General features: G+C 59.6%; 1 protein-coding gene across 3 annotated transcripts in view; it reads left to right on the top strand.

Annotated features, from left to right (window-relative positions):
- ADGRD1 (adhesion G protein-coupled receptor D1) overlaps window positions 1-24195 on the top strand; it is a 123565-nt gene that overhangs the window by 73658 nt on the left and 25712 nt on the right. For all 3 annotated transcript variants that reach the window (XM_032309835.1, XM_032309836.1, XM_032309837.1), the window contains 3 exons: window positions 5047-5120; window positions 10951-11074; window positions 24091-24194. In XM_032309835.1, the coding sequence (XP_032165726.1) occupies window positions 5047-5120; window positions 10951-11074; window positions 24091-24194 (302 nt within the window). The remainder of the gene's footprint in view (window positions 1-5046; window positions 5121-10950; window positions 11075-24090; window position 24195) is intronic.

A 24195-nucleotide genomic window follows, 5' to 3' on the forward strand; every position in this document is an offset into this window, starting at 1 on the left:
CCAGTGCACTCATTCTTGAAGTTTCACGGATTGTTTCCGGCGTCCTAGCCAAGTGTTCTTCAGTGGGCTCCGGCTCTGCAGGGTTTCTCCTGTGTTCTCTTGTAAAGGCCTGTACTTTCTGTTTAACGCTCAACGAGGGACCCATCTCCGGTCGATTCTGTGTGAGGCGTGGGGTTCAGGTGAGGTGTGTGTGGGTTTCTGCCCTCGCGCACGGGTGCCCGCTTGGCCTGGTGCCACGTGTGGGGACAAGTGTGCTTCCTTTCCGGAGCCGCTCCGCTCCGCCGCACACATGTTCCCACCCCCGTGCGGGGTCTTCCTGGGTTCCCTGCTCTGGCCATCCGGCTGCTGCCTTCCTGTCAGCCCCGCAGTATCTCGGGCTTCTGAGCACACAGAAGGCACTTTCTTAAGCACTGAACCTGGTTCTTTAAGCAGCATGTGTTCTAATGGGAGGAAATCAAACTGAGAATCCCGAGTTTCCCAGAGGAAAGATGTTGCACCTTGTGTGAATCTGTCTGAATTCCGACTGGTCGGGATGTGTTTGCCAGCCTCGTGTCTTGGACTAGAAGGGGGAGGGCGGAGAGGACTGAGACCGGGGTCTGGGGGCCGCCCTTCCCTGTAGGGGCTTCTGGGGACCCCTGGTGTCCCTGTGGTTAACCAGAGGGGCCGGGGCTGGAGGAGGGAAATGCTGGCACTCCAGGCCGGGAAGGAGCCTCGACCCCATCTACGGAATTGGGACCGAATGTGTGTGGCAGTGCTGGGCGCTGGGAGCAGCAGCAAACACGCACAGCGTCTGTGACTTAATGCCAGTTGCACAAACAGTTTCTTTTCTAAAAAGCAAGAATTTCTGCTGCTCGTTCACATGACATGGGGATGAAACGCCCCCAAGTCCCACGTGGACAAGAGCGAGCTCACAGGCACCCTCTCGCCCACGTTCCCGCCTCCTTCCGGCTCCCCGGGTTTGCTCTGTGCTGCACTCGGGGTCCCATCCGGCTCTGTTGGTGCCTTGTTCACCGAGAACTTCAGGACTTGGGGACACCTGGGCCCCGGGGGAGGACTTGAAAATGTTCTCGGTTGCATGCTGCAGCAGTCGGTTCTGATGGCAGCCCCCGTGTGACGTCCCAGCAGTGTCCTCTCCCGCGGGGCTGACCCGGAGCTGCCAGGGGAGGGTCCCAAGTCCTCAGGACGGAGGATGTGGGAAGGGCACTGTTGGGAATGCCGCTCCCTCCTGAGGGTCCCAGAATCCCACAGGGACAGAGGAAGGACGGGCAAGCTCGTTTTCAGAGATGTGCGGGCCCCCTGTTCCCCGGGCTCCTGGCCCCCAGGGCTCCGTGGCACCTCTGACCCTGGTCCCAGGTGGCCCTGGCACATGCTGACCTCCTGCTGTGCTTAGCTGCAGGTGCACGGAAGAGGCAGGTTGTGGGGGTTGGGCTGTCACCTGAAGATAAAAATGAGCTCATGCTGGCATCGCACGGGCGCCTACATCATATGGTCAGGACGTGTCCCTTGACAGGACAGACCAGAGTCCAGCCACGTCCGGCTCAAAGGGGCCTCATGTGCCTGGAAGGTCTGGGTAGGAGGGCGTTCCGGCAGCATTTGGACAGGGGGGGCAGGGCAAGGGCCTGGGTCAGGGCCTTCGGGGTGTCCTCAGGTGACCTGATTGACACCTTGAACAAGGGCGCCTGTGGTCCCCAGGCAGCCTGGGGTGAATGGTTAATGCAGCACACGGGTGTGTCCTCAGTTTCCCCATGCTGCCCACTTTTGCTGGGCCCTGCATGGGACAGTGAGTCCCTGCTCCATTGAGACAAAAACCTCCCCCATCTGACCTTTTGCCCTCCACCCTCTTTCTGGAGGTGATTCCTCCGCTGTCTCCTCCGTGGGGCCCCGCCCCAGCCACCAGGGCCTGTGTGAGCAGTTTTGGGGAGGGGATGTGTCCGCCTGCTGAGCTCACAGAGGTAAGACACGTTCACACACCCCGGGACTTGGAGGCTGGTTGAAGGGGCTCCTCATCAGTCTCCCAAGATGACTTCTGTTTTTCCTGCTTTCCTCCGCGGTGGGACATCTCGGCCACTTGGAGCGCTGGCCCCTGGCTTGCGGTGAGATGAGCTGGGTGGGGGCAAGAGGGGGGCAGGCTCACATCCCGGAGCCCCTGCCTCCTGCGCCGGGCGTGGGGCCCTGAGTGCTTCCAGTGCTCTGCTGAGGGTCAGAACTGAGAATCATAGAGTGTTCTGTGTGTTTGCTTGGGGGAGGGACAGGCAGGTGCTCCCCACCGTGTTTGTAGGAAAAACCATACACCTGGATGAAACGCAGATTTCCAAGCAAGGAACATTGACAGGTTGTTGTCTGATGGATTTTTCTCCTCTCCTGAGAAGCAGGTGCCTTTCTGTACCTTGATTACGAAGAGCACAAGTAAATACTTGGTTAGTCCCACTGACGTCTTCCTAGCATTTGGGTTGTCTGAGGAAGTCTCCAACCCCGCAGGAGGTGCTCTAGGGCCTTGTGACACCTCAGGGAGGTGAGTCTGGGGCAGTCAGGAGGCTGGACGCAGGAAAAGCTCTTTGCTGAAGACCCTGTCTCTGTTGACCGCTTGGGCCCATCGTCAGGGCACAGGAAGGGGTCAGATGATGGCTCTGCCCTGGGCCCCATTTCCTGGTCCCTGCACTTGCAAGGCCATTGGGCGTTAACGCCTCCCTCATTTCTCCGGGAAATCGGGCCGTGACTCGATGACTCACCTTCCTCTTTCTGGCTGTACCACTCCCATGTGTTCACAACTCAAGCTCCTGGGAACATTCTAGGCCTCCTTTCTTGGAGACGTGCTGAGGGCCTCTGTTCCAGTTGGATTGCGCATCCAGACATGAGGAGGCCCTCTGCTGTTTCTGCGTCAGGAGGAGCCCCGGCTGCCAGGCCAGGAGGTTCCCGACTCAGGGTGTGACCTTGGCTCCAGACCCCGGGAGCTCCGTCTGCACCTCCGCCCTTCCGACCACACACGTGCTCGGGGCTGCAGTCGGGCTGATTTTTAAATCCCCATGAATGTGGATCAGGAGTCAGAGGGGGACCGGGCGAGGCCTCAGTGGCAAGAAGGGGGCTGAGCCGGCTACACGCTGCAGTCAGAGGGGGTGGCGTCACTTCTTCCTCCAGACCTCCGTGCCCAGGTCCTCCGTGAGCCCGGCTTCAGGTTCCCTCCTGTCCTGGCTGGTGTCCACCTGCCTTTCTGTCGCATGGGAACACACAGGTATGCCCGTCCATGCACAGTGACCCCTGATGTTGTCCTGGGGCAGGCCCAGGGCCACTCGGGCCAAGGGCACCTAGGCGATTCCAGGTGGGGGCAAGCACCTGGTCCTTATCAGTACTTCGGATTTGGTGGGTTTGTGTGTCGTGGTTCCTTGGCTGACAATATCCTTTGTCCCCAAGCGGCTGCAGGAGGGGTCTCCGTGTCTGAGCGTGATACTCACGATGGCTGGGACATGGCATGGGGAGGGGCAGGTGGCCTCAAATTCAAGGGCTTGTGAAAACCTAAGCTGCTGTCCCCACCCCCAGCCCTGGCTTCTGCCCTTGGAGAGGCACAGGGATAGGCCGTGCCAGGCTCCTGACTGCGGCACTTGGAGAACCACACTCTGCGGTGTCCTGTGTCGGGCTCCTTGGACAGAGTCTGGGAATGGAGTAAGGATCTCTCGAGTCTGGGGTTGTGCTGTGTGGTCCCTGCAGCTTCTTTTGGGTTTGAGGCTCAGCTGAACCTGTCTCCCTGAGCACCAGTCCCTGTGCCCTGATGCGGCATGTGCGCGGAGAGGACGGCCAGTTGGTTTCTGATGCACCTTCTCCTGCGGCCCCGCGCAGTGGGCCGTGCTGCTGCCCTCGGAAACCGTGCCTGTAAGGTGGCACTTCCACTGTGACTCATGCAGCAAGTACTTCCACGTACTCTGTGTTTTGCCAAGATATCAGGAAGACGTGGCATTGAGGTCACCATGTTGTGCACTGGGGGACTACCCGCCGTGGTCCTCGTGTGAAGCGGAGGACGGAGTTTGTGATGGCCGCAGGGGGCACCCATCAGGGCTGCTGCAGGCGCGTATGTGACGGGAAGGAGAAGCTGGTACGTCTGGAGCTGAGGTGGCAGGGAACTGTCCCATTGCTCCCCTGCCCTGCAGAAGGCTGACTCCCACGGTGGCCCATGCGGCCCCACCGTAGAGCTGGGGTAGGGTCTTAGGAGCACATGAGATGGTGGGAAAGGTGGGCAGCCGCGGGAGAGGTCCTGACTTTATGACTGTGCGTCTGTGGGACATGGTGTGTCCAGGAGCAGCCCCGGCTTCCCGAGCTTCCTGCTGTAGCCCCTGGCGGACCCCTTGCGACATGCTTCGGGCAGAGCAGCTGTGGTCGCGGGCCTGAGCTGGCATCGCGGAGAGGTCCAGGGCCTGGAGTTTTCTCTCTGTGGGGAGAACAAGAGTCCTAGGAACAAGGTCACGGGTTGGTCCGGTCGCTTGGTTGTTCCTTTGTCCTCTCACTCAACCAGTCTGAAGTGAGCGCCTGCTGTGGGCCTTCTCTGGCCGGGCACAAGCGGCACAGCAGTGCCCCGGACGGAGCAGCCCTGCTGTGTATGCTTCCCCGGGGGTAAGAGAGCGAGCGAGCGGCTACGGGAAGGCGTGTCCTCCTGCCTGGCAAGCAAGGCTGGAAAGAGCATAGGCGAGAGGAAGGGGCGGGCTGCTCGGGCTGCTGTTGGAGCGGCAGGAAGGCGCCACTGCGACTGACATGTCACATAGACCCACGGTAAATGGGGGGCATGTGTTGGGGGAAAAGCATCCTTAAGGGAGGACACAGCAAGTGCAAAGGCCCTGAGACAGAAGCCCTGGCTTCCAGGCTGGAGTGGGCGAAGGAGAGGGGACTGTGATGTGGGCTGGATGCCGTGGCCCTCTGACCACGATAGGGCTGAGAAGGAGTCTGTGGCCTCTTGCAACACCACCCTGAGGTCCCGGGGGCTGCGGGTGGGGTGTTGAGCTCAGTGTTGGGAGCCTGGCCTCTCCAGCGGCCTCATGAAGCATTTCCGCCCTTTCGTTTCAGTCCCACAGTCAGCGCAGCAAGGCCACCAACAGCAGCAACCAGCTGTTCCTGTACTGCGCCTTCCTGGACTTCAGGTACTGCCAGCGGGCGGCCCCAGGGCGGGGATGGGGGGAGGGGAGCAGGGCGGTGGGTGCGCAGTGCCTGGTCAGGTTATGATCCAGTCACCCGCCTGGAGACAACGTGGTTGCATTGTCCCTAGCGCCCAGCAAATCCTGGGACCCAGGCGAGGGCTGGAGGGGGTGCTGGGTCACGTTTTCTCTGAAGGCCATGTTAGCACCTAATAGGACTCAGCACGCTTCAGAACACTCACCTGGTCCGCCAAAAGCCCGGTGAGGTGGGCCCTGGTTGTGCTGGGGGTTGGGTGTCGCACTGGGGAGGGTCTGGGTGAGCCGCTCTTTCCTGGTGGGCCCGCAGGCCTCTCAGGATTTCACGGCCCCCCGATGGCCAGTGGCTGCCTGGGGTGCACGGACGTCAGCCCTGCTGAAGCTCTGGGAGCACAGGCACAGACCAGGGCATCCTTCTCAGCACCTCCGCGAGGAACTTAGAATCCACTGTCCCCCTCTGGGCTGGACACCCAGCCCTGCTCCTCTCCACAGGCACCCACCATTATCAGGGGACCTTCTCCTGATGAAGTTCTAATGGTGATGCTGCTGTGAGTGAGGTCCCCCGTGAGTGGCCCCCACGGGCAGAGCAGGGATAGAAAGCAGAACCTCCCTCCCCCTCCTACCCGGGGCCACGGAGCTGCTGTAGGAGAGCATGAGAGAGGATCAGGAGCAGACAGGGCTCGGGGTCAGGCTCTTCTCAGCGGCTCTGCGGGTCAGAGAAGAACCCTCCCTTCCCCACTCTCGGTGACCAGGAGATCAGACCGAGGTGCTGGGCTGGTGTGGCGTGTGCTGGATCCCCATCTCTGCTCCACGCACAGCCAGGAAGTGCAGCCCATACCCCCTAGTGCCCAGCAAATCCCACTTCTTTCCTGTCGGTCCGGGGAGCGGGGAGTGCCTTCCTCTGGCTGTGCCCTTATGTGCACACATCCCACAGCCTGCAGAACGCATGGCCAGTGCTCGAATTGCAATGGTTTTGCTGTGGCCGAGCTCAGCCGGCTGCAGCCCATCATTTCTTTGCAAATTATGAAAACGAATGCCGGACACGTCCGTCTAGAAAGGGTCGTCCTAATTTGGGGGCATTGATCTCAGGGAAATATTTTATGGATGGAGCGGGGCAGACAGAGTTTGGTAGCAACAGAACACGCTGCTGGCGCTTATTTTTGAAGACGTCTTCCGAACAGAGAGAAGTACAGAGAATACTCTGAAAACCGCTTCCCTGTTGCCGCAAATTGATCTTGATCAGCGTGTTTATATTTTCAAGAATAAAACAACGAAGACATCACAGATGATGTCAAAGAACACTCTGTCCCCTCCGTTCTCTGCCCCCACTTCCCAGGGCTACCACCACCCAGCGTGTAGCATGAGGACACTTCTGTCCCCATCCCCAGGGACTTCTTTATTAGCAAGTAGCGCCCATCGGAGATAGGCACGCTGGTCCCGCAGCTCTAGGGGTTTGGACAGACAAGTCCAGCGGTGTCAGCCCCGCAGTCAGGATGCAGGCCAGTGCCCAACCCCACCAGATCCCCGGGCCTACTCCCCACCACTCCTCGGACTCCAGCTCTTGTGGAGTCTGTGGACTCCAGCCACAGACATGTCTTCCACCCACACGGTTCCACGTCTGCAAGCGTGCTGCATGGACGGAGCCACCGTGTGTGTCGTGTCTGACTTCATGGAGTCATGGAGCGTGACAACCCTGCGTTGTTGCCTGTGCTGACGGCTCCCTGCTACGGTTCACTGCCGGGTGGCGTTCTGCGGCGGCCCCTCTGGTCCGGGGACACATCTGGGTGGTGGCAGTGTGGCTGAGTGTGCACCGGCTCTGCCGTCCCGGAGAGCCCACTTGCTCAAGGTGATCTGAGCGTCACTCGCTGCAGGCGGTGACGTCACATCTGTGTTCACAGAGAACACTGGTCTGCAGTTTTCTTGTCTTGTCACGTCTTTGGTTTTTGTACCAGGGCAGCCGTCCCCTCGTGAAAGGTACGGGTCAGACAGTTTCTACAGAATGCATCTGTTTTTTCCCCACGCGTTCGTTCGGACTCACCACTGAGGCCGCCTGAGCCTGGTTTTGTGGTTGGCTAGCCTCTGGCCACCATGGAGTGTCTTTGGTTGACACAGAACTACTCAGGCCATCTACCTCTTTGTGAGTTTGGACAGTTGAGTTTTCGGAGGATTTGTCTGCAGTGTGGTTAAAGCACGAGCACAGTGGGGGCCCCGCGCCCACGCTCCTGTGGGGGGCCTGTGTGCGCGCCCCTTCCACGTTGGGTATCTGCCAGCTGTGTCCCTCTCTCCCTCCGCAGTCCCTCGTACTGGACGTTTGTCAGCCTCACTGTCTTTCTCAAAGAGACGGCTTCTGGCTTCGTTGGTTTTTCTCCCCTGCATTTCTGTTCTCCACAGACTGGTTTAATCTCTCTGTCCCTCAGTTACTCACATCTGCTTATCCGGGGCGCCGTTTGCTGAGGGCGCGGGCCGCGGTGGCGGAGGCCTGACAGTTTCTTTTCTTCTTCCTTTTTTTTTTTTTTTAAAGATTTAATTAATTTATTTATTTATTTGACAGATCACAAGTAGGCAGAGAGGCAGGCGAGGGGTGGGGGGAAGCAGGCTCCCTGCCGAGAGCCCAATGCAGGGCTTGATCCCAGGACCCTGAGATCATGACCTGAGCCGAAGGCAGAGGCTTTAACCCACTGAGCCACCCAGGCGCCCACCCCCCCGCCCCGACGGTTTCTGATGCAGGCATTTCGGGCCGCACGTCTCCTGCGGATGCTGACTGGGCTGAGTCCCGCAGTGTCGGCACGTGGCCCTCATTTTCATGAAATGTTCTCTAGCCTTTTCCATAGCTTCCTCTTCAAGCCTCGTGCTGCTTTGAAATGCATCAGTTAGTCTGACTGCTTGGGGATTTTCCAGAGATCTCTCCGCTCCTGACTGGTGATCGATTTCTGTTGACAAGAAGACAGGAAGGAAAACGTTCAGTTTTTTAAAAAATTCAGTTCTTTTAAGTTTCTAAGATCTTGTGTGATGACGCAGCTTGTGTTCAGTCCTGGTGAACGCCCTGCTTCCTCCAAGACTGTCGCTCCTGGCGGGGTCTGATACATCCGGCGAGGTCATGTTGATAAAGGTTGTCGGGCTTTCTGTGACTTTACAACTTTCTGGCCGCTGGTCCCACTGGTTCACGGGAGAGGGTGGCAGCGTCTCCGTGTCGTGAGGGATCTGTTTCTCCACTGAGATTTCTCCAGGTTTGGGTGTGCTTTTAGTAGCCTTTCTAGTTAGGATCATTCCGTGTTCTTAGAAACTGACCCTTACTGCTCCGTGTCCCTGTCCTGGTGGGAATATTGGTCGTTCTGAGTCCCACCTGGCCTACCTTTGACAACAGCCCTTCTGGCTCCCTTACTCCGTGCTTGGATGCTGTGTCTGTCCCTATCTTACATTTCAACCTCTTTATGTATCACCTTTGTGCTTAAAGTGAGTCTCTTCTAGGTTACGTGTGGTGGCATCTTGCTTTTTGATCCCTTTGGAGCGTTTCTGTTCTTGACTGGTGGGTTTTGACAATTGGCATTTAATGTGCTTACAGATGTGTTTGGGCAGAAAGCTGCCGTCTTACTGCCTATTTTCAAATTTCCTCATCTCTTTTTTGTCTCCTCTGTTCTCTTTTCTTACATCACTTGGAGTCAAGACATATGTCACAACGCTGCTTTATTGCCATGACTGACCTCTAAGCTGCCCTGTGATCTTCCGTAGCGGCTGTCCCAGGGTTCCCAGTATATGTGTCTCTGGTTCCTTGCATCTGGCTCCAGTGATAGGACACCACTCAGCATGTGGTCTGCGACATCACAGCAGCGTCGGGCCGTGTCCCGCTCTGGTCGCTCCCTGGACCATGCAGACGCCGGAAGCACATGACGCCTTGCTGGAGTTTTTGCTTCAATCAGTTGCCCTTTAGAGACACTGAAAATAAGACAGCTCATCCACTCCAGCTGCTCTGTCAGCAGATTGAAATTTCTGTCCAGCATATTCCTTGAACCTCAGCGCAAGTCTGCTGCCAGTTTCTGTTTGTCTCAGAAAATGTTCTTTATTTTCTCAAAGATGTCCTCACTGCACTGAGAATGCTGGCTCACTTTAGACTTTAGGAAGTGGTACAGGGAATACATTGGCGCGTTACTCTTCTAGAAAGTACGAGCAAGTGTCCCATGGACCGTCTTTCCTTCCTGACCCCTCTCCATGCCCTTCTGGAGGCCACAGCACGGACGGCTTGAGGTGTTTTTTCAATAACTTCAATGTGAGTTATAATTACGTTCAACAAAAATCCGTGGTCTTGTTCAGATCCGTGCTCCTCGTCCCATCCCGCCACACTCAGTGCTGTACTCGGCCCACACTGCCTCAGCTGCTGTGTCGGATTTGATCGTGTTCATCCCACACTTTAGTCTCATGTGCGAGTGGGCAGCTTCTGCTCCGACGCGGACTTCTAGGTCACAGGGTCGTGTGAGTCTTAGGTTCTTCGGTGTTGCCTGGCCTGGCTCACGTGGCAGAGCCTTCATGGACAGGCTTGCCCCAGGGAAGTGGGTCCTTCCCCCACGGGAGGCGGTGCCACCTGGGGCTCAGCTGCCCTGGCGAGTGCGTGTGTCACCACACCTTTGTGGTTCCATCTGGGAAGATGTGACCTTCCTGGTTTGTAATTCCTAATTGCCGTGTGTGTACGGAGAGATGCGCCCTTCATCCCTGTGACCGGGCTCGTGTGGTCCAGTGCCCGCTGGCTTCAGGTTGGTGTCCAGTGGAAGGAAGTGTGGCGTCTGCGTTGGGGAGACAGACAGAGGAGCTGCGTGGAGCCCGGCAGCCAGCGTGGCTGACTGTCCCTTCCCCGCTCCCCCCTCGGCTTCCACAGCAGCCAGGCCTCGACCAGAACGCAGTCACACCTCGTCGTCGCCGCAGGGACTCGCCCACCTCGGGGGCCGAAACGAGTGCCGCCAGCCACATCCCTCATGGGCTGCGTCCACAGAGAGAGACCACTGCCCTTGCATGAGCTTATCTTCATAAAAGCTTTCCCCGAGGGCCCAGCCTTCGGTTGAAATGAACGTCTGTCTTTGCTGATAACTCAAAGGTGTCGTTTCTGGAAAGAGTCTTGGAAACATCTTGGGAGTTTGAGAAGACAGAGAGACACGGAAGCAAATGATGATCCCTGATGTTCTTAGCGTAGGAGGAAACCACAGTGAACACCTGAGCCCGTTTGCCGGCAGCCACTTCCGGCCAGGCGGCGACGCCACGACGTAACACAAGGCCTAAATCACTTCTGTAAAAAAGTGAAATGTTGTAAGAAAGCAAAGACCCCTTTGACAGCTCGGTCTCAGCCCCTCTCATGGGAGGTGGCCGGTCGGGGTGTCCTCGGAACCACGCGTGTCGCTTGGGGCCACGGCGGTGGAGCACACGCCGTCCCGCTCTGCTTCATGCACACGTGTCCTGCCCGACTGCGCCCCGGGCGTGAGGTGCGAGCGCTCGCTTCCCCCCACGCGGATACACGTCTGCGATGGACGTGCCGCATTTTCTCACGTCTGTGTGCACCCTGTGGCGGGCCCTGGGCTGCTTTCGTGGTGTTGCCTGCCCTGGGTGAGGGCCCCCCCAAGGCGTGTCCCCGGGCATGTCCCCAGGCACGTCCCCGGGCGTGCTGCTCAGAGCTCTCCAGAAGTGGGGCTGGTGCGTCGTAGGATGAGCACGTGTCTTCTCCCGGGCTGTGGGTCGAGGGCGGGTACCCACGGTCCTTCTAGCGGGCACCAGCACGTCTGAGCTCTCAGCCTGCTGCCTCTCTCTCCTGTGTCCCCAGCTCTGGAGAAGGCATCTGGTCCAACCAGGGCTGTGAGCTCGCCGAGGGGAACCTCAGCTACTCCGTCTGCCGCTGCACTCACCTCACCAACTTCGCCATCCTGATGCAGGTGGTGCCGATGGAGGTAAGAGCTGCACCGGGTCCCCGAGCCCTGACAGCGTGTCCTTCTGACCTCAGGGTGTGGGCGGGGCACACGGGTGGTCCCACTCATCGGGGAGACCCTGTGATGCGTGACATTTGTGACGTCCTACACTTTTAGTAAAAAACCAAATCAAAACCAAAACCTTTGCCTCAAGTTCCCTGTGGCAGCCCTGTGCGGAGCCTCGGTACTTCCCAAGGGTCTACGTGCCCAAGGCAGGTGTGCCAGCGTCCTCTGCTTTCAGTCCCAGGGCTGTGGAGCCTCTGTGCTTTGGGGGAGTCGGCGGGGGGAGAGCCCCGCACACCAGGGGGGGTGTCTGTCCTCTTCTCCGATGGGGCCATGGCCTTCCCTGGAGCCTGGGGCTAAGGGTGGAGGAGGCGCTCCTGCCTGGGTTTCTCTGTGCCAGAGTATCAAGCTGGCAGCTGTGCGGTCGCCCTGAGAGCTAGATGTTTGTTTCATTGGTTTAAGGCAAGCTTGGAAGAGAAAAAAAAAGTACTCTTTACTTTACTTTATTTTATTTTAAAGATTTTATTAATTTATTTTACAGACAGAGATCACAAGTAGGCAGAGAGGCAGGCAGAGGTGGGGGGAGCAGGATCCCCGCTGAGCAGAGAGCCCGATGCGGGGCTCGATCCCAGGACCCTGAGATCATGACCTGAGCTGAAGGCAGAGGCTTTAACCCACTGAGCCACCCAGGCACTCGAAAAAGTACTCTTGAAAAATGCCAATGCCCCTTCTCAACTATGATCAGTCCCTGGGCCCTGCATGGGAATGACTTGATTGGCTTCTAGACCCCAGTGGAACATGAAATTCTGTGCTAAATTCAGGAGGTTGGGAAAGAGAGAGGGGTCAGCCCAGGGGTCTCTGAAGGTCCCTGGAAAGCGAAGCACCTGTACAGACACATCCCACTTCATCCCAAACTGTGTTTAGAAATTGAAAAATCTTTTTTATAACTCTGAGTTTCTGACTCCTCTTAGAGATCTGTGGGTTTGGTGATGCTGGGCTGTACAGAGCAGGGAGCCAGAGGCTTTCCCCTTCCACAGAGCCGTGCACCCCCCACCTCCTGAGTCACAGGGGCAGGTGCCCTGAGCCCCCATGTTGTGCATGGAAATGACCTGGGGTCTGGAGGTCACAAGCCCTCTGCTGTCCCGACGGGCTCCACTATGTCCCTCCCTTGGCGCATCGACCCCACGGGGCCCGTCTGTTTCCAGACAGACCCCTGCCCTGGGTCCCAAGGTCCAGGGCACCTGAGCCCCTGACACATGCAGGACTATGGGGCTGGTGGGGCGCGACTCCTAGTGGCCCCCAGGGTCATCACACAAGCATCAATTTCTCCTCCTCCGCCGCTCAACGAGTACTTTTCGGCACCTAGCCTGGGCGGTCAGCTGGAAACAAGAAAAGCAGTGACGTGTTTTTTTTTTTTTTTTTAAAGATTTTATTTTATATTATTTATTTGACAGAGAGAGATCACAAGCAGGCAGAGAGGCAGGCAGAGAGAGAGGAGGAAGCAGGCTCCCTGCCGAGCAGAGAGCTCGATGCGGGGCTCGATCCTAGGACCCTGAGATCATGACCTGAGCCGAAGGCAGCAGCCCAACCCACTGAGCCACCCAGGCGCCCGTGACGTTTGGTTTTGAGGAGTTGATATCCCAGTGGGAAAGACAGGCTACAGCTTAGCAAACACAGTGTTGTTCCAAGCAGCAGCAGGTGAAGGACCATTGAAGGGAGTGATGTGGCAGGTGCAGCGAGGAAGGAGAAGCCTTTTGCTGGTGCGACCGGGGACAGGCAGGGGAGAGTGCCACAGGCCAAGGGGCAGCAGGAGCAGCTGCTGCAGGCGGGCCTGGGCTTGGGGTGTCCCCGGGGGAGGCAGCGAACAGGCTCCTTCCTGTGCCATGTGTGCCATGGGTTTTGTGTCTGGACTGTGAATTACTTGTAGAGACTGCAGAGGGGAGTTCCAAGACCCCCAGAAGGATGGGGGTGTGGGGGCAGACCGTGGCCCCTCCCGCTCCCCGCGCAGACACGCCAGCACTATGCACAGGTCGGAGCCGGGGTGGGCGTCTCTTCACTCTGCGGTTAAGCTCCAGGGGATGAGGGTGTGCCGACGACCCAGGGCCCATCACTCGGGGTCGCCGACGGGAATAGAGTGGAACTGGGCTCCTGCAGGTCAGGAGGCTTTCAAGTGAGAGCATGCGGAGCTTCGGACGCGTGGTGCTGTCTCGGGCTTGAGGGGCGTGAGCCCTCAGCTTGCCTTGTGTCCTGGGGGGAACATCTGTGTTCAGCAGCTGCGACCCCCAGGCAGTCCCAGTGAGAGTGACGTGTGGGCAGCAGCTGCCCCTCAGATGCCAGGTACCCCTTCCCATCTGGCTCTCGGCCCCGGGCCCTCTGTCACCCCCTTCTCTCCTGTCCCCCAACTCTTCTGCCTGGTGCTGCCCAAGTCGGGGTGTGTGCTGTGGCTTTGTACCGTTAGCTGCAGGGAGGTCAGGTGGTGGGCCAGTGCCAGGGCCAGTGCTGTGGGCACATCGGAAGGGGGGGGTGAAGTAGAAGGTTCCAGAGTGGCTGGAAGTGGAGAGGCCCTCAGTTACCTGGGCTGCGTGGGGCGCCCTCCGAAATCCTACTCGTTCCCAGGCTCTGCTCATCCCTTCTTGTCATGCTCTGCACAGACCTTTGTCGGGCTGCGGGAGTGGCGGCCCCGCCACCGTGAGGCCTGTGTCCGTCTCTGCCTGTCCTGCCAGGGCTTCGGCCCATGTGCCTCCATCGTGTCCTCTGGGCACCACGTGGGAGTCACCGACCCACCTCAGCTGTCCCAGCGGGAAACACAGCAGGCTGCCACCTGCAGAATGAATGTGCCAGTAGGGCGGGGACAATCTGAGGCTGCGGTGGCTGAGTGGAGACAGCAAGGCCCAGAGAGGGGGACGGGCTGGGGTCATCCATCCATCCGACAGTGAAGAATTGGGTTTGAGAGGACCACCCAAGGCCTTTAAGGCACTGGTCTGGGCCTTGGGAGCGAAGCAGCAGACGCATCCCCTGAGAGGGAATGCCGGCACTCTGCACTTGAGAGCACCTTCTGTCGTGCATGGCGAGGGCCCCCTGGAAGCCAAGAGGGTGGTGTGAGGCAGGGCCCAGCCCACAGGGTCTCCCTGAGACGGGTGCGGGTGAGCGACTGCCAGGAGGAGGCTGCAGCCTCACGGTCCGGGGAGGAAGGAGCAGGGGCACATGGCAGCAAGGGGCCGGGGGGGTGGGGGGCTCTCGGGAAAAGTGCCAGGGCTCAAAGCCGGGGCTTCAGACCCAAATGTCAGGGGCAGAGAGGCTGTCATGACACAGAGGAGCAGACCGCGTGTGAGTGCTGGTGTGGGCAGGACAGCCGTCCTACCATTTCAGGGGATTTGCCCAAGGTCACCCGGGGCAGGGGAGCCCCAGGTTTTGCTCTGCTCTCCAGATCCTAAAGCTGGGGCTGGGGCCCAGCCTCCAGACGGCTCCTCTGGGTCCTTGGCACGCAGAGAGCGAGGTCCATGCTGTGGGCCTCTGTGATGTGGAAGGGGCTGCTGGGTGGTGGGTGTGGGCAGGAAGTTGGGTTTGGGATGTTGGCAGGACGGGGAGGAAGGGAGGCAGCTCAGTCCAGGGAGCTAAAAAAACCCATCACAGAGCATTTAGGATACAAATCTGTCAGCACTCGGTGTAGGTGACACCAGATTCGGACAGTCTGTGGGTGACTTCGTGGGAGCAAATCGTATCTGCTCATTGCCAGGAAAGGTTGATTTGAAAATGATTCAAAATTACCCATGCTAAAAATGAGCATTCTGAGGAACGTTTCAACAGTGACGGCGTTATCGCCAGCAGATGCCGATCTGTGGCTCGGCTCATTTAGTGAGAACAGCAGGATGGCTTTTCTCCATCTTCCCGAGGGCCTCTGGGAGGGGGCGTCATGGTCTGGGGTCTCTCCCCGGAGCTCATGGCCACACCCGCCTTCCCTCTGCTGGTCTGCCCTGGCCTGCGCCCCAGCAGGGCTTCCGTGGAACCCCTCTCCATGGTGCCTGGGGTGGCTGGGGTGGGTCATGGAGGGATGTCCCTGGCCTTGCTCTGCTCACTCTTCTCTGTGGGAGGGACTATGATATGGGGTCCCCATCCGTTGGTCAAGAGTGAGGGGATTGGCCAGCCACAACCCCAGGGTGGGGAACAACACGCTTTGTGCTCCTCGAGTGGGAAACAGGCCCAAATCCCTCCCACGGAGTGCCGACCCCACGGGGTCGCCTACGAGCTGGTTTGTGGGGCCCCCTTGACCCAGAGCACCGGTCACCCCAGCTGTGGCTGGCTGGCAATAGTGGTCCTTACTCTTCTGTTAGGAACCATCTCCTTAAAATTATCTTCAGGTTAATTTTGGAACAGAATATTCTGAGCGTAGTCAAGAAAGTTAGGAAACAGGGTAGGAGAGACTTTGCATGGCACAGAGTGGGTCCCCGTGAAGTTCCCGTGGTCAAGACAGTGTGGTGTCCCTATACGTCCAGAAAGGCAGACCATGACTTGTCGGTACACCCACGAGGATCTGCATCGTGGAATTCCAAAAATCGGTAAGCAAGATAATAAGTAAAACACTATTTCCAGCCTGGTTTGTCGTGGACGTAACAGAAAATGGAAGTGTTAAATGGGCCTAACGCCACAGAGTGCGTGGGCTCTGGTGCCTCCACAGCAGGGAGGACATCGCACCTCCCCGCCTCTGTGTTAATAGAATGTTCCATCAAGAGCCAACGTGCGGCTGTTGGAGTGGATTGTAATGGTGCAGGCGACCTGGAGGCATCACCAAGGCTTTGTCATGGGGAAAGGATAGGTTGCAGAGCAGCGAACAAACATCTTGGTTTTTTTTGTTTTGTTTTTAGATTCTATTTATTTTAGAGAGAGACCAAGTGCAGGGAGGGGCAGAGGGAGAAGAAACTGTCAGGCAGGCTCTGTGCTGAGTGTGGAGCCTGACACGGGGCTCGATCCCATGACCCTGAGACGGTGACCTCAGCTGAAATCAAGAGACAGACGCTCAACTGACTGAGCCCGCCAGGCGTCCCCATACACCTCATATTTATGAAGCCATGTGAGGTCCCCTATGTAAGGTCCCCTATGTGAGGTCATGTCACGGTGTGTGATCGGGAGAAATGTACCAAGATACCTTACTGGGCCTTTCACGGGCCGGGAGACTCTGGACTGAAGCCCCGGCTGGTGAGCTGGGCCCCTGTGCGTGCAGCTGTGTGGAACTAAATAGTAAAAGTAACAGCTCGAAGAGGCAGTTTGTAACCTCTGCTCTCCGGCACGGCGGCTTTGAGAGCGCCTCCGGCTGCCCTGCTTCTCCTTGCCACTGGCCTGGGGCTGGTGCCCGGCAGAGGCCATGTGAGGGTGTGCGGTGTGAACTGTGTGTGAACAAGGGTTAGGGCTTAGGGAGGCCAGGAAGGCCTCTCTCTGGACACCAGGATGCCACATGCGGCTGCACAAGGAGTGAGGCTGACTCGCACGGCCTGTTCCCGGGGAACTGGGGACCAGGACAGGAGGCTGGCGCTGGGACTGTTGTTTCTCAGAACTGGCCCACAGAGGCACTGGGGACTGGGAAACGGGGTCCGCAGGGGCGGCTGCTGCGGTGGGCTGGCCCAGCCAGACCCAGGAAGGGGTGGGGCTCGGATCACCGCAGCCCCTGTGGGAGCCACCACCGTGGCCCCAGTGACCGACTCAGAGACAGGATTCCTAGGAAGGTGAATTGGAACCACGAGGACTTGGAGGGGTGAGGGCTGATGTGACAGAAGCCATAGAGACGAGTCAGTCCCACCTGCTTCTGGGACCCCACCCCAGGTTCACACTCCAGGGCGGCAGTCTGGTTGTACAATGGTGAGAGCGGCCCATGTGCTGGTGGAAGCCAGACCCCACTCTGTGCGCTGCCTCCCCGTGCCGCTGCTCCCCTGCTCGCCTCCTGCAGGCCCTCTCGCCCCGGCTTGGCTCCTCCAGCGGGTCCCTTGGGAGCGGCCCAGGAGGGGCATCTGTTCTAGGGAGGGGGCAGTGGGAGCACTGTGCCAGGACAGGTGCACCTGGGAAAGCCAGTCCCCGGAAGCTCCTAACCTTCCCCAGGGCAGACTCGGGCGGGGGTCAGGGCCAAGTTACCGCTTAGGAAGACAGAGCCACAGAACCCGGTCCGGAGGCTGGCCAGTTGGCACAATTCCTTTAGCTCGGCTATCAATATTTAAAAAAAGAAATTATCGGAAATTTTGAATTTTGTTTTTCTTAAAAAAAAAAAAGTTGGGCTACCTGGGGCGTCGTGACCAAGCAGCTGCTGCCCCCAGCAGGCCAGGGCGGGGGCTGCACTTGACCACAGTCCCTGCACCTCCCGCTATGCTCCCCACACTTCGCACTGCCCCCCCCCCGCCCCGTCCCCCTGCCCCCTTCCTCACAGGGGCACTGCTGTTCCGCTCCTAGGAGGACAGAAAAGTCTTTCTGGCTCTTTCCTGGGGTGGGAAAATGACATACCCCTATGCAGGGCTTTGCGAAAAGCGGAAGACAAGTATTTCTCTCTGAAACCGGAGTTCCACTTGGATATGATGTGTGCAGGCTCGCAGCCGGCCTCATGAATTTATGTAAGAAGCCTCCCCAGAGGCCTTGGAGTCTGTGGTCTGTGACTCAGAGGAGCCCATGTCCCGAAGCAAACTCCAGGCTTTTCTGGGCATTTCTAAATCTAGCCGCAGGGCGGGGAGGGAAGGGCACCTCGGGGGCACACCACGCCTCCTGAGGCCAGCGCTGCAGGGCGTGTGTGCACGTGTGTGCTGGGAGTCTCGCCTCTGCAGCACCCCCATCCCTCAGGGTCCCCTCGAGCACCCTGGGCCCACGGTGCACCTGGTGCGGCATCCTGAAGCTGCTTGGCGGGCTCTGGGCGGTGGGGTGCGTGTGGGGAGCTACAGTGCGGGAGCTTAACTGCAGGGCGTGGCTGGGGCTGCTCCAATGCCCCCTGGGAGCTACCTCTGTGGTCCTGCTGGGCGTGTCCCTGACTGCCCGGACCAGCCTGCGTGGAGATGCGCCCGCTCCATTCGCCATGGGGAAGCAGGTTTGCTCAGGCGGTCTCCCTTGTGCCTGTCACTTCCTCACGCAGTTTCTGATGAGAACCTACTGTGTGCAGTCCTGTCCCCATAGCTGGGGTGCACTCAGCAGTGGCCCCACTCTGCCCCCTGGCCAGCAGATGCTCAGGGTCCCTCTCCTGACGAACTGTGTGGCCTTCTGCAAGTGCCTGCCCTGAGCTTCGGCCTCCCCACCTGTGACTTTCCTGGAGTACTGAGCTCGGAGCACCCAGCCCCAAGAACTGAGCCCAAGCACCCAGCCTAACTAAGGTGGCAGTGACATCCAAATGAGCAAGTCTCACCTGGGGGCTGAGCAGCCAGCCCGAGGAGTTGGGTGACGTCCCCAAAGAGCCGGACTAGGCTGGGGTGTGGCAGGCCTGAGTCAGGACTGGGCCTCCCGCACTCCCTGACCCCTTTGCATTCATCCTTTTGAGGGATGGTGGAGTCCTGGGCCCTGGGAGACCTGTCTTCTTGCTGATGGTGCTCCCGCGCGGCTCCCTCCCCGCCCCTCCCATCCCCCTCCTGCCTGTCTCTCTTCGGGACTCCCAGGGCCCTTCCCCCTGGTGGCCTTGCTGCCTCTCTGGGGCACTGGGCCACTGGCTACAGCTCCATCTCTCCCCTCAGCACCCAGCCACACAGGGAGCCTGCTTTGTTCACCCGGGATGTGTGGAAACAGGCCCTGGACGTGGGATAGGAACATCAAGGAGGAAAACCACACTGCTGGGGCAGCCGCCGGCTGGGTGCTGCTGGGTGCTCACCTTTTCCATGGGCCAGGCCCTATGGTCCTAGAGACGGTGCCTCCTTTACTGAACTTCTGGAAGAACGCTGTGCTGTGCTGTGCTGCTGTTGGGGGCTAGGCTGCCCCGCAGAGGGACACTGACCACCCGCCAGTCTCAGGAGCCATTGCTGCTCAGGCTGGAGGTGGGGACGCTGGGGTTGGGGGAGCAGGCGTGTCTCCATCCGGGAGGGCTGGCTGTGAGGGACAGGAGGCCAAGGGCTTGGTTTGGGGTCAAGGCAGGAGGCTCTGGGCTGCTGGGTTGAGGGGGAGACAGGCTGTTCTGCGGGATCCTCGTGGGTTCACTGTGTGTTGCCATCCACTCAGCCCACAGGCCTGCCTCATTTGTTTAACCCGAGCACGAGGCCGCTGATGGCTCCTGCCTCCACTGGTAGGCGGTCAGGTGTCTGCAGCCCCCGGGCCCCGGCAGACAGGAAAGGCCCGTGTCTGTGAGTGTGTCCCCAGGCGGCATTGCTCAGAGGCACTGTGCAGCTCCAAATGGGCACAGATGCTCACAGCTACCGAGTGTGGGGCCTGCAGCAGCCCAGCTCCTACGGCGAGTGGTGGCTGCGGGGCAGGCCCATGTCTTCCCTGTCCGTGCCTCCCCCAGCACAACATACGTGCGTCACAGCAGTGTTGACAGGACCCTTGCTGCCATGTAAAGCCAGGGACTACACAGCTCCCGCCTCCCAGCCCCGGCCTCAGGGGCAGGGCTGGGGGCTTCCTGTCCCCCACAGTGTGGCTGCCCGGGGGCGAGTGCAACACGCTTGACCCCAAGTGTGTTGGGGCTGGGCCTTTGCTGTCAGGCCCACCCCTCCCCCTGCTGGGGTCTGCACCCCGGGAGGCTGACTCTGCCAGCCAGGGTCCTGGTCCGCTGGGGCTGCAACAGGGTCCTGGTCCGCTGGGGTTGCAACAGGAGACTGGGGAGAGGGTAAGGCCAGACACCTGCTTCCCTCACTGTGCTGCTGGCAGCTTTCCCGGCAGTGGCTGTGTCACCTCCAGCCCCTGGTCCAGGTTTTCCCAGGGACCGCGGGCCGCACCCTCCTGCCCAGGGAGAGGCCCTGTTGTGATTCCTGCCTGGACTGCTTCTTCCACTCCATGGCACTCCCCACAACCCTGTGTTAACACTTCCTTGAATGGAATTTCCTGCTGTTTAAGGGTTTCAGTGGTGCCTGTTCAGGCACCTGGGCACCTGTGTGCCCCGGGGCTGGGGGCCCCAGGGGCTGGGGGCCTGGGTGAAGGGGTGACTGGGTTCAGCGCTCCGCCCCAGCTCACTCCTTTAACGAGGTAGCTGGCCTGACCATGACAAGTTAGAGGTCTTCTTAAAGACATAGGAGCCACGTCTCTGTGCAGGGGGTGGGAGTGTGGGGGAGATTCCCCCCCAATGCAGGCCCGTGGGTGCCAATCTGTGCCCCTCACCCAGCCAGAGAGCTCGTTTCTGCCTGTCCTCAGGCCTGTGGCCTTGATCTCATCCTTGGAGCACGCCATGTGCCTACAGCCCAGGCTTCATGCAGGCAGAGGCTGGCCGCGTGTTCCCTCAGAGCTACACCTGGTGAGGCCAAGGGACTGTCCCCAAACCCTGGAGGCCCAGGGAGCCTTGGGCTCCTGCTGTCCACAGCCGAGCGAGGGGGTATGGCTAAGCTGGGGTCAGAGAGCATGGCTGAGGGGATGTTGGCTCACGAGAGCCTGGAGACTGGGCATTGGGAAAGAGCCAGGGTGAGCGGCGGAGGCAGAGAAAGCCACGTGGGTCAGCAGCCACGAAGGGCCGCGTGTGTGTGTGTGTGTGCGCCACCCGGGGCACCTCACTTGTCCTTCACTCTGCTCAGCCTTAGGTTCCCTTGGCAACTGGCCTCCCAGCCGGGCCCGTGATGAGGGACAGGCATTGGTACGATGCTGCGGTGCTGTCGGCCGGGTGCTCCCGGCCTCACCTGGGTCCCCGTGTTCCCTGACCCAGTGGCATCTGCTGGCTCTGCTCCCTCCCCTCCTTGACCTTCCTGTCCCACAGGGATGGAGGCCGTGCCTGCTCCCTGCGGTGCCTCATGGCTTTTGTTTCCAGGGACTCCCACACTCTTGTGACCTGCACCCATCCCCCAAGTCACTGGGAGGGTCCTGCTCTCCTGCATGGGCCCTCTGACAGGGCCACCAGTCGGTGAGGCAGAGATGCAGGGCCGAGGGAAGGAATATGGGTCTCATCCAGGACAGGGGCCATGGAGGGAGTGAGCTGGGGTGATGTCCTGCCCATGGAGACTGGACTGAAGGTGGCCCTGATACACTGGGGTGGGGGGCAGGGAGAAACTGGGCGAGACAAAGGTGGGAGCTCTGGGAATCAAGAAGGAGAGGGTGTGTGGCCTGGGTTAGCAGAGGAACCAGCAGCACTTGGGGATAAGTGCTGGAGGGACCCAGAGGACCCTCATCGGAGGCCGATTGAGACCGACCACCCGAATCCTGGTCCTCAATAGGCCGTCTGCCCCGCGGCCCTACTGGCTCCTGTCTCAGCCTCGTCCAAGCAGGAGCTAGCCACCTTGTTCATTCACCTGTGCATTCGCCTGCTTCCCGCCTGCGGCATGCACTCTGAGCTTGGTACACAGTGGTGCTCAATGCGTGCTTGTGGCAGATGGAAGCCCAGTGCTGCCCCTCCTGGCTGTGTAGTCTCTCCTTCTGCAAGTGAGAACAGTGGTGCCCCCCACAGGGCAGCTGTAGGATTCACTGTCTGCGTGCCCAGGTGCCCAGTGACAGCTGTGACATTCTTCCTGTCTCAGCCATCCGGTCTCCCGCTTGCTCGATGGTGGGCCTGGGCAGCTATGGGTCCGCGGCAAGGGTGGGAAGCCCATTATCAGAAGCTCCAGGCGGAGCAGGCTCGTGGATCGGAGGCTGGGGTTCTGTGCGTGGCGGGCAGGCTGCAGCGCTCCCGTGGGAAGCTTCTGCTGGGCACTGCGAGCCTGCTGTGTGGGGTCTCCCGTGCACCTGGGAGCCGCAGCGGCATCGACCAGCTGTCTCTGCCACAGGCACGCACGTGTGGATTAGGTGTGGCTTCCCTGGAGGAGGGGAGAGTGCCCCCTGCCACCCGCATTCAGCAGGCGGACACCTCTGGATTCCAGTGGTCCGTCAGAGCAAGCTCTGTATCTTCCAGGGAGAAGGATCTAGCGTGGAGGTTCACGTGGAGTGCCCTCGCTTGGGGCCAGACCTGAGAGGGGGTCCCAGAGGCCGAGGGCTGAAGGTGTGCCGTGAGCCAGGCATGGCTGTCACCCTTCACGTGCTCCTATTTCCATGGCTAGTTAGTCCATTTCCATTTGTTGGGTGCCATCGAGGTGGACCTTAGTTTCTACAAAGAGCTGAGGGTCTGTGATGTCCATAAACCCTTTAATGTGATGCTTCCCTCTGTCTCCGGGGCCATCGTAATAGCCAGGAGACTTTTCAATTATCTGTGACAGCAAAGAGGGCATTCTCATTTAATGCTGGCGTTTTGTGTGTGGTTTTACTTCCAAAAACATCTCTGTAAGAGCACTTGTTCCAGAACTGTCTCTGGAGGTGAGGGGCGGCCTCTCCTCTCCTCTCCCTGAGAGCGCGACAAGTGCCAAGTGTTTGGGTTTTACCTGCAGGATTTCTCACTGTTCCTTAGAGGGGCAGAGAATGCGGCTCCTCTTCCCCGTTTCTAACACTGGAGACACCAGTCCGGGGAGCACTCCTCACAGCACATCGCAGGGGCCGGAGTCTCGGGCCACGCGGTGTGGGGAGGCGGCTCTAGGTGGCTTTTGCCTTCCTGGGCTACCTGATGAACCCCCATGCCTCCGGCCGGCCCCTCTGCAAAAGGGGACACTGGGGGTCCCGATCCGGGGGTGTGGCCGAGGTTGTCGCTGTGGGAGCACAGTGACCCCCATGCATTCCTTCTGCTTAGGGAACTGGTGTGGGCAAACAGGAGGTGAAATGGGGCTTGCCCCCTCCTGCATCTAGGGCTGCGGCCTGCAGGATTTTCCTCCCCACCTCCATTCAGTCAAGGCTCCAAAGTGTTTCGTAGCCCTGGGGAGTGCGTTGACCAGCTGAGTCACAGAGCTGGGAGAAGAGAAGCCCATTAAGTTCTCCATGCCCAGGTGCAGTCCCGCTGGCTCCCAGATGGCTCCGCATGATCCACTCACCATCCCCGGTCTGGGGAACTGGGGCCTCCTGGGCCCACAGTCCTTCCGGACGTGTGTAAGCTTCCTGAGCTGCTTCCTTATGTCCCCGATGACATCCTGATGAGCAGGGCAAGGGGAGACGTGGCTGAGGCAAAGGCCCAGAGTGTTGAGGCCGAGGCTGGAGGGACCTTGATGCCTGGTGTCCACACACGGGCGACGGGGAGGGGCTCTGGCGGGGTCTCTGATGCAGACCCAGGAGGAAGCCACAGCAGGAAGCAGTGACAGCTCCGCAGGGATGTGCGTGGGGAAGCTGGTATCCTAGGCATGAGGCTCAGGGAGCAGAGTGTCGTGGAGCCCAGGGTCAAGTGAGTGTGATCTGAGGCTCCTGCTTCTGGAGCTGAAGGGGCCACCATGAGCGGCTGTGCTGCCAGGAGAGTTGAGGCTTGTGTCACCGTCCCTCATGGCTTGCATCTGACTCATTTACCACGTTCCTTTCTGTGCTAGTGGCGTCAGGGATGACGCTGACTCCGCACGAACTCTAGGACGGCTCGGCCCGTGTGCCTGGCTCGGCTCTAGGCACTTTAGCTGTGTACATCCTGGCATCCTCAGGGAGGAGTCGGTCCCCCTCCTGGGTCTTACCGCACTCCTATGGCTCCTGGGTCTGGGTCTTAACCCACCTGGGTGCTGCAGGGTAGACTCGGAGGCACGGCTGGGTGGTGGGAGTGGGGACGGGTCGGGAGGGCAGCAGTTAGGAATTAGCAGGACAGAAGCCGGAGGTGGAGGAATCTGAGTGATTGCTCTAGCCCTTCGGGTGAAGCCTTCCAGCGCCAGTCCAAGGGCTGAGACCAAGGGACTGGCCCTGTCGGTGGTGGTCACAGGGCATCTGTGGGGAGGGGCAGGCCCCCGTGATCCCCACCACATGCACACTGGGACAGCGGCTGCCTGATCGTTAGCTGTGCACCAGCCCGGGGACCCTCTCCACGGGTCACCTCCGCCTCCGGGACCTGGACCAATGTGGACGCCTCTGCTCTGCTTCCCACACAGCTCACGCGTGGACACCAGGTGGCGCTCTCGTCCATCACCTACATCGGCTGCTCCGTGTCCCTGGTCTGCCTGGTGCTCACGCTGGTCACCTTCGCCATGCTCTCG

The sequence above is a fragment of the Mustela erminea genome, chromosome 13 (genome assembly GCF_009829155.1).
Source record: "Mustela erminea isolate mMusErm1 chromosome 13, mMusErm1.Pri, whole genome shotgun sequence".
Lineage (NCBI taxonomy): Eukaryota > Metazoa > Chordata > Mammalia > Carnivora > Mustelidae > Mustela > Mustela erminea.